This window comes from Ammodytes marinus (genome assembly GCF_949987685.1).
Source record: "Ammodytes marinus genome assembly, chromosome: 13".
In the NCBI taxonomy this organism is placed as follows: Eukaryota; Metazoa; Chordata; class Actinopteri; order Uranoscopiformes; family Ammodytidae; genus Ammodytes; species Ammodytes marinus.
The window spans coordinates 15,706,840-15,722,234 of NC_137217.1; the positions used below are offsets into that span (position 1 = coordinate 15,706,840).

Sequence of the window (15,395 nt, forward strand, 5' to 3'; positions counted from 1 at the left end):
TTGTAGTCCCCCAGTTAATGTCAAGCTCCCTAAGCCTGAATCCTTCCCATAATGCAATACAATCTTCTATATAGCCTCTTCATTACACACTTCCTGCCTGGTAAATGCCCGACCCTTGTAAACTCCATGCCCCCAGTTTATAACCCGGGCCTCCACGGCCATAGAAGACATATAATATGTGATACATTAACTGTTTTGGTTTGAGTAGCACTCAACATGTCTAGTAAACGGAACTTTATGTGTAAAATAAGTGGAGGGTCTCTTTAAATTAGAGAAGCTCTCTGGGAAACAGGCTATATAATACTCAGCTATAACTTATTTCTCATCCAATCTTACGATTAAAGACAACAACACAACACGAGCCTTCTTGTTAAAAACTGTTGTAGTTTAACCACATATAAACAGTCATTTAAACTTTTTGTTTTGTTCGAGGGTAGACATTTTTTCTTATTTCCTTTTCTTGACCTACTATCCTTCCTTCATTTCTTTCTTCTTTTAATACTGTGCCTATATATGTTATTTTACCGTACTAATTATGTTTGTTGTAACTATTGATTAAAAAAAAATTCCAGGACACACCATCCGACCTCCCCCTTTAACACACACATACAAACAGTCATTCCCTGTTACCTAATGTAGCCCTCGTACACAGATGTGCCCACTCCTGGGCCACGAATAAGCTAATCATGTAACAATACACACTTAAATCATTGCTATCTGGGTCACTTCTTATTAGAGCCTGTGATTAAAAAGGAGGATTGTCCAATCGTGTGCAATTTAATTACAATGGCTGGGCAATTTATCTGATTAAATCACACAATATGACAATCAGACATGCTTTAATAAAAACTAATGAAATCCTGCTAAAATAATAGTGATTATGGGGGTAAAACATGTCACGAGTGTTGTCCCTTAGTGGACCCCAATCTACAACCTCAGACATCCTCGGTGTGCAATGGTATTGTATTTAAGCATTGAATTGCTTCGCTTAGTTAAAATTGGTAGGCAGATGCATTAGGTTTAATCAGTTGAGAAAATAGGGTAATGGATGAATAGCAGCATGCACACTTTATGTTTTGGTGTATTAAAATATATATACGTACAGTATGTATATCAATGGCTATGAGAGCGCAGCTTCTTTCAACATAAAGCAAGGGATCTCAAAAAACGGATCATAAGAAAATGAGGTGGGCCACAGAGTGACAAAGTGAGAATGACTCAAATGAATGTTGTATGAGGCACCTTGCTTTTGCACCCCGAGGAGGCTTTTCTCACATTGTTCCACACCATTAAAACCCCAAGCATCTGTCAAGTACACGTAGCTCCACAAAACACATTGAATCTGACATATTTTCACATGTTCTTAGGCCATTCTCCCTGTGTGAAATGGTCGACATGAATCCTAAAACTCATCCTTTTTATCTGCTAGTTTTAACAGAACCCGAAACATGAGAGCATCCAGGGATTACCAAAGGGAAGCTTTGAGTTGTGCTGCTAGGCCACGTCGGCTTCTGTTACTTCTGAGTCTGGCCTTCAAAAAACCCACGGACCACACAAACCTCCAGACGAGCCCTCGCAAACAAACACATAAACACACACCCGCTGATTAAGGTTAAGCGGGCAACACATCTTGTGGCAGCAAGGAAAGAAAGAAAAAAAACTCAATCATACACTGCATCATCCTCCCTGTTTCTTTTGTATCTCCTTTTTGCTACCTTCCCTGAGGATAACAGAAAGTAGAAGGAGGAAGTTTGGATATTTCAAATGAGCACAAGATCACTGCGTGTTACATAAACAATCTGGCTGTAGCTAATTGGCGAAGAAACAACAAAACGATCTGTTAATCTGTCAGGCGTGTGCAGCCAATACTGCGATGCATCTGGAACTTCAGACACAATGAACAGGAAAGGGCAACAACAACAGAAAATGAGCAGTTATATGAGTTCATATGAGGAAAACAGCTCAGAAGGAGTTCACGCGCAAAGCAGACAGCAAGACAGTGGTAGAGGAGATGCAGGGAAAAGAGATCTCATTACAGCAGACGCCTGTGAGGTTATGCCAGCTAATTACCCAAAGCATTTGTCTTCATCCTTGTGTTGTGACCAAATGGGCGGTTTGATAAAGCGTTCAGGGATGAGGTGGGAGGGAGGAGGAGGCTTCAATTACATAAATCACACATCTCCCAGTGTCAAACAATACGGAAGGTTTGCCTAAGGTCAACCGTGATTAACACTGGCTGTATCGGGAGGTTAGAAGTTGACAGAAACAGTAAATGTGTGGCTGCACAGTAATTGCAGCGTGAGATGAAAAAAAAAAATGGAGCCCCATAGCACAATGCAGTTGGTCCTTTAATCGGGTCTGCAAAAAGAGGAGGACTTTAGGGCGAACAGAGTCATTCCCACGAGATGTAAGGATTGAACGGCCGGACTGACATTCACATAAAAAAGCTATTGTATATTTAAAAAAAGACTTACATCTAAAGCACAGCGAGACTAAAAGAGATGGACTAAAAACAGGTAGCAATAAAGACAGCAGAAAACACTGATATTATAAACAATGTTACTTTTCAGGGCCAGTGAAGCGCTGAAGACACCAGGGTCTTATTGGCCTTCACAGCATGAGAACGCTGTCTACAATCGCTGTTGACGACACAATAACGTCTGAGAGAAAACACTGTAATGACTCAAATACAGAGAAAACTTCGGTGCAATGTTTCTGTCGGGTAAGAGCCTTCACAAAAAAATTAACTTATGTTCATGGGGGAGTTTGGCTACACATTAAGATTTTGAATAAATCAACTTAGTGATTTACCTTAAGTATGAGGGATCAGTAAGCAAACGACTACAAAGAAAAGCAAAATTATCAAAAAGACCGAACAGATTCAAAGAGAAATAATACTATACTACCACAAATGGGCTAAAAGCCGACAACAAAGACACCTCAAACAACGACAGAGGGACACAAAACAACGTTGTTTTGTGTATCTAGGTGTTTTTCTCCTTTGTAAAAGGGGATCAGTGGGGGGGCGTTAGATATCAATGCCAAGGGGGCAAATGTCACATAATCTTTGTATCTCTGAAAGGGTCCAGTCAGTCAAGAGTGAAAACTACCCAAACCGTCATTAATTTTTTTCCTGTTGACTTACATGAAGACATCTAAGTCAGACAGGTACCTACTTACAGCTAGAAACTCCTCCATTAAACTACTGACCTCCAGTAGGAACTTCTCAGCCTCTGATGCCCTTCCAGAAGCAACACATTGGAATGTAGCATTTTGCCCGGCGTTGACCTCCTCATCGCCCAGCCTGGAGAAGTGTGGCGCCTTATCTAAAGAGACAGACAGAGAGAGAGAGAGAGACAGACAGACAGACAGACAGACAGACAGACAGACAGACAGACAGACAGACAGACAAAAACACAGTGAGATCAAAAGTCTACTTTACTTTCCAGCCATTCACAATGTCAGTCAGCTACACAAGTCGATTTTGTAAACAGAATTTTTTTTCAATGTGTGCAGTGATTTCAGGCGTTTCTCCTTGAGAGAACAACTAGCTTTGTCCAATGTTTTCTCCGAGTTAATTCAATATCATCATAAAACATACAGTTTGAACCAGCACCAAACGCAAGAACTTCACAGTGCATTGATGTAATGCATCTCAATGCATATCATTTATTATTAAAATAATTTGTTCAGCTTATTGTTAATTAGGGACCGAGCACCGACCGGTGCGAAGCCCTATTGAAATGCCTAGGATTCTTATTCTTTTTTTTCTTGATGGTTTTTGGCACTTTTCACCCCCTTCCCGTTATGCATAATTTGAAAATATGTAGCGTACCCATCAGACCTGCAAAAAATTTAAATTTATCGTTGGTTTCGAGACCGGGCCAAAAAAACGGCGCCCCCTGTGGCCACAAACAGTTTTTCAGGAAATGCATGCTCAAAAATTGGGCTAGAAGCCTGAAACTTAATTAATTAATTAATTTATTTTTATTTAATGTATTGGCCCGAGGCGCACCTAAATGCAATTTTACGCCAGGGACGTCGAACCACTTCTCAAATACTCAAGACGCTTGCCCGATGTTAAATTGCGGAAAGATTTAAAAATCACAGTAGTACCAGGGAGCTATTGGGGGTCAAAGTTGACGTACACATCACGGACCTCATGAAACTTCAATTCATCATAACTCAGGCTGTGTTATACCTAGCTGCACCAAATTTAAACCCCAAATGTATCTTTGCGGGCCCCACAAAAAAGCCTCTTGAAGCCCCGCCCCAAAATCATCAGGAAGTCTTTTGTTTTGAAATATGTGAATTTCTGACTCTCAAATCATCAAAATGTTAAAAAATTCAAAACTCCAAGCAGGAACATATTTAGCAAAACGAATTGCAGAGTAAAGTGGACTCAACTTTTTGTGCAAAAAAAAATATGATGAGTCGTTTCGGTTAAGTCCTCAGACATGGAAGATAATATACCCGAAAGCTCGATTTAATCGGAACCACCGTCTTGCAGCACAGACGCGTCATTCGCCAAAAAACATCAAAAACAGACCTCATGAACCCTTTAATTGATCATAACTCAGGCTGTGTTACACCTAGATGCACAATATTTCATAAGGAAATGTACAATCCCAGGACAAACAAAAATGCCTCTTGAAGCCCCGCCCCAAAATCAACAGGAAGTCTTTTAATTTGAAATATTCGCCAAAAAAACAGGAAGTTGGCCTTACTCAGTCTGATCTTCTCAACATTTGATATGCTTAATGAAACCCAAGGCCTGAGTAAGCCCAAACAATAATATTAAGAAAAAGTGAGAGCGCCAACTACTGGGTCAAGTAAATATTGCATGCTAGTTATTTACCTTCAAGTCCTACACACGTGATCAAATCAACCTCAAAGCAGCTCAGGGAGGTCTAGAGACGATGATAACACGGAAAGCCAGTTCTGTCGGCTCCGTGGCCTTCGTAGTTTCTCGGCGTCATCGCCACGAAACAAGAAGTCGCTGTAATTTCGCTCTGCACTGTCCCATGTGCTCCAAACTTCACCTGCCTGGTAAGAGCCCAGGCCTGAGGACGTCCTTGCATCCATATGAAGCGCGTCGCGGCAACTTCCGCGCTTCCGGTGACAGGTATATCTGCGCCGTACGCTCCGAAGAGGAGGAGACCGTGGCACATTTACTTGCGCGGTCGCCCGGAGCGCCACGGCCGGCTGGGATGGCGTCCAGCACGGGGATGTGAGGGCCCGGTCATCACTGCTCGCAGTTTTAATTGCTAATTGCTCTTAGCAGTATAGAAAAATTGATTTACAAATGAAGCTGAAGGACTAAAACAAAAACAGGCGAAAAACAAAAAAGGGGAAAAAAACAATAAATGAACAATAAAAAATACAACATAAAAATAAAATAATCGGTGGCCATAAGCATATAACTAGATAACAAACAATATCCCACTGTATACAACCTAGAGCTGAGTTGCATGTGGGAGTAAATCTGCAGAAGAAGAGAGTGAGTTAGAGTGAACCTCAGTCCTACACATTTTGACTAATAATGTCCTAGCATGCTGTGTGGAGCTGCCAACGAGTCGGTGTGTGGGAGCAGCCCTCTCGCCCAAACCCATGATTAACAATAGAGCACTGAGAGCCAGACCCATGTGGAGCCAAATCACTGGGTAAACGGCGGCAGCACTGCCTGCCAGTCATCTCAGAGAAACGTGGAAGGAGAAGTCGACAAGTCGTTTCGGATGATGATTGACAGGAAGAGATGGCAAAGCAAATGTGAAGCTGAAGCATCTGGGAGAAGCAAATATTTGGGTCTTGCACATCTCTACCGTGATCTTGCCCAAGACAATTTGTTGATCTTTGTGTGTAGTGAGTAGTAAGGGAAGAGTGCTCGCATCTGTACCCCACAGGTGGCCATGTTTCTTTGAAGTGACTTTCGCCTAAGGTTAATTCATAATTCACGTCTGAAAGCCAAACATAAACAAACACAAAAAATGTGTGTGAATGGGGAGGGAGGGGGGCAGTTTGCAAGAATTGTTTTGTTATACATTTAAATGTGTCAGATCTTATCCTCAATACTCTTTAGAGTAATACATATTTCATTAGGGTGCAACACTTGCTTCAGAGTCAAAGACTCTGGAGAATAAAACTGAAATGTCAACCATGCTTTATCCCCAATTCACAGAGAGGAACTTGTTGAGCTTTTATTGTATTTCATTTTTTTGCTATGCAACCCTTCACTTTGGTTTTTCAAAGTGCTCTTTTTCTCGCACTGTTCGATGCCAAGTAATGCCGGCTGGCCATGTGCCACTACATAAGGCATGCTCGGGTCTTGATGAGAGTCTTAATTATTTAATAGCCACAGAGGGAGCATTCAGAAGATGCCATCTGCTGTCTTGGGGAAAAACAGGGCGTCTGACCGGGTGGTTTGCATACAGCAGGGGTATCAAGCCATTTCACAGCCGGTGTTCGTTTTATAAAATCACTGTTGGTTTCCTCTGTAGCATGACATGCCTGAGAAGTCCATCTCCAAACACTATTGTTATAACAATAGGAGATACATGAATATTAACATGGAGACTACACTGGAATCTTGTGTGAGGAAAAAAAATAATCCTTCAGGTTTTTGTCCATTATATAAACCACTATATAAGCCACACACAAAGCAGTGTGGACCATGGCTGTTAAATGTGCTGTGAGCCCTTGTGCTCAATATTGTGGGCGAGTGACACAGAGACTTTGACCAGGTATTTGAGCTCAAGGGGTTTAGTGAATATGCTTAACACAGGGTCCTCAGCGTCCACTGCAGGGAGCTGTCCTCCCCAAAGAGAAGCCATTTTCCAAAAAAGCTTTGAGCTGCAGTGCTTGATGGGACTGTACAAAGTGACTTATGGAAAAAAGAAAAAAAGCTCTTCCAGTCAGGCCAGAGAACATGGAAGCATAGAAGTCTTAAGAGAGAGAATTCAAGATTTCCTTGGTTATCAAATACATTGGGTTGTCAAAAATGGACGGAGGCAGGTGAGCTCCTAGGTAAAAAGGGAGTGTTAGCATTGGGGTCCCAGTGTTTGAATGGCACTGCTGTGCTCACCCATTACTCTTCACCTCATCGTATTTGTGTTTTGTGCTGCTTAGAAAAACATCCAATCTCACCCCCATCCCCATCCCAAACCACTATATCTATAATAATCTCCAGCACCTTCTGTAATTGCAATTCATCGTCAAAAGTGGCACTTACAACAGGGATAGTTGAGCACCATGATGTCATCTAGGGCAATGTAGCCTCGCCGCTCTCTGGAAACTGTTGCCTCAACCAGCACCTGCAAAAGGGAATTGAACTTTGATTACATGAAGAATTAATTCAAGCTTTAATTCATACCCAGAACAGCCAAATCACGACTCACCTAGTGCTACTTTAAGCTGAAGAGCAATTTTCTAAGGAGCACTGTGGGCTGTGTGAATTTATTTGCTCCTGACCCCCTTTCGATGACAGCAGCATTAATTACAAACAACCCCCATCCCCCACATCGTTGCACATCTGCTGACCCAAAACAAAAGGCTAGACAATGAGAGAAACAAGAGAAAGACAGAAACAATAAAAATAGAGAGATGGATAAGTTTTGCCTGAGTCTGCAGGGCCAAGAGAAATAATAGCGTTATCAGGAAGCACACAATGTGGAGTCTGAGTCATGATCCCCATTCTACATTCAGGGCGCGGGCTGCCATAACAGCAGATAATACAGCTAGCACAGGGCCACGTTACACCAGGGAGGACAAAGCTCCATACCGCCCTTTGGAACAATAAGCTGGATGAGCAGTGGGCTCTCATGAAACCTAATCAATATCAAATCACCCTCCTCAGTAATAGTGAGAGAGTTATGACACACAGGGGTGATGTTTGTATTTGCAGCACCAAGGACGGTCTCCCACCCGTGTGTTTGATCGAAGGCCAGCTTTGAGTTATTGTTCCTCATAATCCTCTGATCAAATGATTACAACATGGTTCCTATCACTGGGTCTTGATTTTTACTGAGGCGGCCGCGCACACACACATACAGGCAGACTCTTATATCCTCAAGGCTACTTTAAAGGTCTGTGTTTACACGCAGGCATTGCTGGAATAGGTTATGCAAGATTGATTATCTGACTTGTGTGTTTCATAATTATAACACTATAGGCTGGACATCTAAAACATTTATTTACAGCCACCAATATGAAACTTGAGTTTCTCTCTATGAACATACAAATGTTTTCTAAGACAGTGACATAAAACTTAACTCAAGGTCCATTGATTGGGTTGCTCTGCCTTTTTCAACCTCATCTCAGGAAATAAGTTGGCAATGAGGATTTGTTTGATGGCAAAGATAGAAAGTGGACCTTGTTTGGACATTTTAACCACATCTCCTTGTCTTCCCCAGCAGAAGATATCTTTGGTTTTGCCAACTTCCCCGAGCAAAACCTCAAAAAAGGGGCAGTCTATACCATTAGTGAAATCTTTAAATATCTCATCACAAACTAAGTTAAATAAACCCTCTGACCAGACACTCAATACCAACTTTTGGTCTCAAAAATGTTTTCTAATTAACATTGTTGAAAACACATGTCAAAAAGAAGTGCATTTTCAATGCCCAGGCCAATATAGAACAGTCACATGATCTACACCATCAACAAACCCCTTGTGTTTGCACACCTTCTTTAAGAGTCACAGCAACATCTCCAGGACCTATGGCCTCCAAATCCCAGCCTCCCACAGTCAGCATGACAGAGATAGTCCATCTCACTGGACTTGGAAAAAAGGATGTCGCGTGATTACAGCAACAATTGGTGTGACAACAAGCCTGGCCGAGCACGACCTCAGAAGGCCCCCTAACACCAACACATCATGATGGGATGTGAGGAGATTGGGGTCAGTTGAAAAAAACCCTGACAGAATGAGACACAGAGAGCCAGGTGTGTGGAGAGAAGAGAGGATAGGCTGGAGGCGAACTGAAGGAGAGGAAAAGGTGAAAACGGAAAAGCAGTTGCTAGCTGCTGGGTCTCAGTATTGGAGTGTGAATGTTCCAGCTACTCTGACTAAAGCTGTCTTGTCTGCTCTCTCTGAGGCTAATCTCCTTCTGCCTGAGCCAATTCTTCTATTTGTTCACAGAAACTTGCTAGAACCTGAGCTGGAAGATGCCACCGCTTATAAAAAAGGGGATATTATTATTTCCTATATCCATCATCACCATTTTACCCTCTCTATTTCAGTTGGTATACTTTCTTTAAAGTCTGTGCGGGATCCTCTTCGCTCACTCCAGTCTGTCCTAGCTCTCAATTTTTCATTGTCTGTCTTCATCTCTTTAGCGGTCCATCTTTTCCTCATGCAGGCTTCCTTCCCGCCCTCCTCCTCCTTGTGCATAAACCTAAAATGTTTGCTGCTATGTGAAAAGGACAATATCCCTCAATTTGTTGACCTGAATTAGTTGTGTAAGCACACACTGCGATGTTGTTAGGCTAACATCAAAATTAGGCAGAAACACTGATTAGGCTTAATGGCATCGAGGAAGAGGGGGGGGAAAATGTCTCGAAGTCTAATTGAAGGTGCTATTACTCTCTGCCGAGCTAAAGCACTCAATAGGAGATTGATTACTGGTTAATCCTCAGTCTTCTTAGCCATTAGGAACAGAGGTTATTAAGAGGGAGACGTTCGGAGCATTTGTTGCAATGAACGACCTCTGCAGATTTTTATTGAAAGCCACTTTCCCAATTAAACTTTCCATATGCTCTAACTTTATTCCAATGAATGGCTACTTTACTTTGCAAAGACAGAAACAGCGGAATCATCTTCTGAGGAATTAATTTTTCTAAGTGTGACATGCGGTGATTTATGTCTGATATAAAATATACATTAGGAGAACATATTACATTACCCTGTAATATTGGCTTTTAGTAGCAATTGTTATGTGTACGAATCAAGAGACGATTTATCTGTTCCTATAAACCAGAATTCTACTTTTTCCCCTCCAGTCAGGAGACACCATTCGACACAGAGGGCTTTCACTCACCATTAGACACCGCCGTAGATAAATAACTTGCAGACAAAAGGTCACGTGCCGATGTAAATCTGTTCTGCTGGAAAATGCCAAAAGATAACAGTCTGTGTTGGAAAACACGGTGCAGGTGTTAGGAATCTCAATTTGCTCTCTACAGCATTTCACAAGAAACATTTCCCATAGCCAGAGGCTCAGCTTGCAGGAAGCTCAGCAGGCTGCAAGGGGGAAAAGGAAGCTATTATAAGACAGTGGAGACATGAGGATTCTCATTTACAAGTCTCCAATGGGCCTCCTGCTTTTGTTCTTTGTTATTTTTTTTCTCCTTTTTTAAAATTAAATTAGTGTAATAAGTTAGAAATATTGACCTAATGTGAAAATATATGAATTTGTGCTAGTCTGGTTTAAGAAGTCAAGTACAATCCCAGCTGTACGAAAGCGATGTTTCATATTTTGCAAGGATTTTTTTTTCTCTTCAAGATATTAAACATTTTTGGGGAAATAAACTTATTCCCATTATTCCCAAAACTGAGACGAGAAGATTATAGTGTAAAGTTAGGAATGCTTAAGCAACACAGCAATTCAAATTTAAAAGAGCAACAAATATACACAAATGCATATAGGTTTATCTTAACAGCTTGGAACTGTTTGAGTGCAGAACATCAGAAGTTCAGAACTCAACATTTTAATTGCTAATATTAATGTGTGCTATATCACATAGCTATGGTCTTAAAATGTAAATATCTTTCATAGTTAAAATTAATATTTTTTTTATATCTGAGTTATCAGTGCGCTATCCGATACGTAGATTGCAGCCATATCAGACCCGATACCCATTATTGGATAAGATCGGCCCCATCCCTATTTGTGAGTATTTCTTTTTTAAGAAAGAACACCTACAACAGGTAGGATGCAGTAAAAGTGGTACTGAATAATTCATGTAAAATCAACATGTAGAAAAAATAATGCAAGACAGAAGAAAGGCAAGTGTGCAACATTTGAGATGAGGGAGAAGGAACGGTAAAGAAGGGAGGGTAGGGACGTGTCTCAAGCTCTAGTTTGCAGTCTTGGAGGGCTGGATAACATCTTTAATATTTGATAACAAGGCTCTACGGGTATTGCAAACACTTCTGCAAATAAGAGGCAGAGAGAAATATGGCAATATACACCAGAGACAGACGACATCTTCAATCGAGACATCTGAAGATGATCCTTCTCTCTCAGATCTCCACCCTAAAAATCCGTTCAACTCCAAATCCCACTTTTACAAGTGTGACAGGAGGAAGTTATGTGTGTGCGTAATTCATGTCAACCTGACATTAACAGAAAGGGCAACCTGTTCAGGGAACACTGCGGAATTCAGGATTTACAACTAAATAAAATGGCAACACCGCCATGTTGCAAGGAAGACACATTAAGTCCTGCAAGAACGATACAATCTTGAAAAGTACTCAAGCTGAAAGTAATCAGGAAAATAATTTCTCAAATCACCAGGCAGGGAAACCATTAAGATTGGGGGGATTTTGTTTTTTAGCATATCAATTCTCTTAGTTTTGCCGATTATGGGAGAACTGCTTGGAGTGTTTTCAATTACACTCCACAATGACATTTTCAAGACACAAACTTTATGTGTGCTGTAAACAAGGTACTTCATTACATACCTAAATCGTGAAATAAGCAATCTCCCTTCTACACCGTGCAAAATCCTACACTGAAGTTTTTTGTATTCCTGTATACTCCTGGTAAGGAACAAGGAGCCCTAATATGACCTGGAATCTAATAAGGCGGAAAACCTGTAGCTTTAAAAAAAAAACGTCACCAAAATGATGTGTCATTTAGAGGCCAAGATAAGAAGTGCCTATTCTTCAACTCTTCTTCAAACAAGTGCTTTGCTAGTTTAATGACTGGTAAATCGGCCTGCCTATCTCTTAATATCCAGAGTGATTGTGTTAGACTTGGAAGAGATACAACCCAAACACTTTAGTATTTAAAAGCAGAAGCTCACATGGTTTAGAGCTAGAAGTCTCAGATGAATATCAAGAGAACTGTGTTGAAGTAGAGCGGGCTGTGACACACTACTACAGTGCATCTTTTTATGTGTGTTCAACAACAGCAGATAGCTAGCATTAAGACACTCTGAAAGAAAAACATTCTGCCTTACACTTCCCCTATTACCCTTTTCTGTTTTTGGTCTTTGTAACGAGTGAAGGGTTGCGAGGCAAGACCCCGTGTCATTCCACAGTGATGAGGTTTTTCGGGGGCCGTTTGTTTTGCTCTTTGTACAGGGAAGCAGCACAAGCTCAGCAGACTTAAAAGTACAATGTGAAAAGAGATGAGGAGGCATAGAGGCAAAGCTTTAATTGGCTTACATGCTGCAATTAGGTATGTTTTCATCGAGTAGTGCCAGCACCTGGTGACCAAATTTAATCCAATCCTAAGAGCACTGTGTTAAACCCCCATACGCACATAAAAGCCAGACCATTAGCAATTTAAGCTCTTCTATTCAAGGGCTTTAATGTCAATACCAATTTAAGTGTCCTGTACTGTTTGTCCTGTCTTCAGATGCAAACTGCTCCTCATCTAAGCCCATTATAAAGCCTCTTTCTCCTAGCATGGTGCCACTCCCTGGAAGCCACAGCCAGATTCTTACTCTCCTATGAGCCATCACTGTTTACTGTGATATTTACAGGGCTGTGAGACAAAAAAAAAGGTACACCACTCCACTGGGGATGAGGGAGGGAGGGCGAGCAGAACAGAAGTGCAAAGTACAACAGCAAATGTTCTCTCTGCTGTAGCACATATTAGGAGAAAAAAAAGAAAGGCCAGATAAAACACGTTAATTATTGCAATCATGACTTAGCCGACCTGATGTGGTGATGGAGCATAATAGTGGTAAGCCAGTCTGTTTTATAGCAGGGAGATCAGAGCTCAGCCCGCACTGCATCCATCAGCAGTGAAGTGCTGCCCGGCAATACACTTGACCATTTTCAGCTCACTCATTGTTAAACATTCACCACAAGAGCATCAGCTATTTGAAACATTTAATAGGGGGTATATCTCAAAGTAATAATTCACACTGAAAATGCCGTTTAAAAGCTGAGCTGATGAACAGGATCACCGGCAGCAGCCCTTTCTAGCCTGGACTGGCAGTAGCACTGATTAGTACTAGAGCCTGCAGGCCTTTTGTATACTGATTTGTAGCTACTGACATAAAAATACAGTTTATAAAGAGCCAAAGTCTGGGGCATCAGCTCCACTAAATAGAGTGCTCCTTTGGCTTACTGGCTTTGTTTTAATTTTAAACAAAAATAACATCTGCGTCAATAAATGCAACGAATGCCACATTTTATTGAGATGAAATTAGTATTTTTTTAGTCAGCATGTAAGGGACATTTTAACATTATGAGAAATATGCTTATTCACTATATTGCCAAGTGATTTGCTTAGCTTGGCATAAGGACTGGAAACGGGCACAGCTTTGCTAAACAAACTGGCTTTTGGCTATCTTGGCTGTGTTAGAAAATATTACCTACCATTGTCTCTAAGACTAACTGACCAATTGTTTGTAGTTTGTTTAACCATACAATAAAAGCTGCCAGGAAACAGTGACCAGAAAAAAAACAATTTACACAACAATGACATTTTTCTAGATTTTTTGTAAAGATTTAAGAGATTATATAAACGTGTCGATTGATAAGTTTCTGAGGTGCTGGTATGCATTTTATCATCCAGCCCCGTTTCTACAAAGGACTATTATTTACATAGTGAAGGTCACATCTTGCAGGGGCGATTATAATTTAATTAAATAAGGGGGATTGACAGTTCTTGATAAAATGCACTCTACTCAACTTAATTGCTTTTTGACAGCTTTGCAGAGGTTGCAGAAAATAATTAAAGATAGATGGGTGGATATAACTCATGCTCACCTGACTGTGCCATCTACAGGCCAAAGCACATAAGGCAACTACACTAGATGCCAGTCAATGTAAGATGTCAATGACGTGCCGTGCAAATAGTTGGGAATCGGCTGAATTCACAGAAGACATGTTTCAGGGGGAATCTCTACCAGGCAAGCCCACAAGAGACTTAGGGCCCCTCGAGCACTAACATGGGCTACATGCTCAAGGGAATCAATGCTAATTAAATTGTAAATGCCAGTAATTAACACCAGATTCACCTCGAGGCTAAAATGAGTGGTGATCAACAGAGCTATATTGTGTTAGATTTTTAAGCTGCACTAGATGTCGGTCAATGGGTTTGTAGATTTGCAACATGTAATCAAACCTCTATTGACTGTAAAACTCCTCAGTGTCAGAGGAACATATGGTTGACACATTGTGGAATGAAAGTCATAACAGCAAACGTTTGTACCTGGTATTCGTTGGGCCAGAAGGTGCTGACAGCCAGCTCAACCTGGTGCCACTGCTTGGCATGAGAGCCCGATGTGTTCCACACTGGACTGCCGAGTGGACCGCCGTTGACTCGCACATACGCCCGTAGCGCCCCTGGACTGTGGCCATCACGACTGTACAAGAAGTAACTGAACTGGACGCAGTGCGTGTCATTTTCACTCAGTGTCTGCAGCTGCAGCTGAGCCCGATGACCAACGGCATGCTGGGAGGAATTCACCAACATATATGATCCTGGAAAAAGGAGAAAAAATTCACCAGTTATTTAGAGCAGTGCTTCTCAAATGGTGGGGGGCGCCGTGAGTTGTCAGGGGGGGGGGGGGGGGGGGGGGGGGGTGGGGGGGGGGGGGGCGCGGGCTGCCTTGATTTCCAACTGACAAAAAAAATAAAAAAATACATTTTAAGTGCTAGCAAGCGCTATGTGTGCTTGTGTATGGTCATATCCGCGCGAAAGGCCGCGATTTGCAGTAAATAAATGTCCACATGTGTCTCTGTAGGTTATTTAAAAAGAAATCAAGCAAGTAGACTAATATTAATGTTAATGAATTATTGGTTATCGCATGACAGAAGGCCTATTGACCTATAATAATAAAAAACACCACCTTAACTATGTTTACAGTTTAAAAATGTTTTGAATGAAATGCAAACCTCAGTGAATCATTTGCTCTTGTTTCTCTGTCCTGAGATTCACACAGACTGAGCAGTCTTGTTTAAATGTTACAAATTGAGCTAATAATCTGAACTTTGAATGTTTTTGCTGCAGAAGTTATCTCAGCTCATTTTAGTTATCTAATTTGATAATAAGGTGATTGTATGCAGAATGCTCGTGCCAGAAACTCATACAGTAGTTTTGTAGAGATAAATAAATAAATATTGTCAGGTTCTCAATAGTATTTCAATTTAGGGGGGGGCGCGAAAAAATTTCTGTCCCCTAGGGGGGGCATGACAGAAAATAATTGAGAAGCAC

The 15,395-nt window shown here is 41.3% G+C and overlaps 1 protein-coding gene across 6 annotated transcripts in view; it reads right to left on the bottom strand.

The window, feature by feature from the left end:
• Positions 1 to 15,395, bottom strand: part of ptprub (protein tyrosine phosphatase receptor type Ub) — a 157,600-nt gene that overhangs the window by 58,360 nt on the left and 83,845 nt on the right. For all 6 annotated transcript variants that reach the window (XM_080040268.1, XM_080040267.1, XM_080040264.1 and 3 more), the window contains 3 exons: positions 14,391 to 14,662; positions 7,229 to 7,310; positions 3,211 to 3,326 (listed from right to left, as the gene is read on the bottom strand). In XM_080040268.1, the coding sequence (XP_079896394.1) occupies positions 3,211 to 3,326; positions 7,229 to 7,310; positions 14,391 to 14,662 (470 nt within the window). The remainder of the gene's footprint in view (positions 1 to 3,210; positions 3,327 to 7,228; positions 7,311 to 14,390; positions 14,663 to 15,395) is intronic.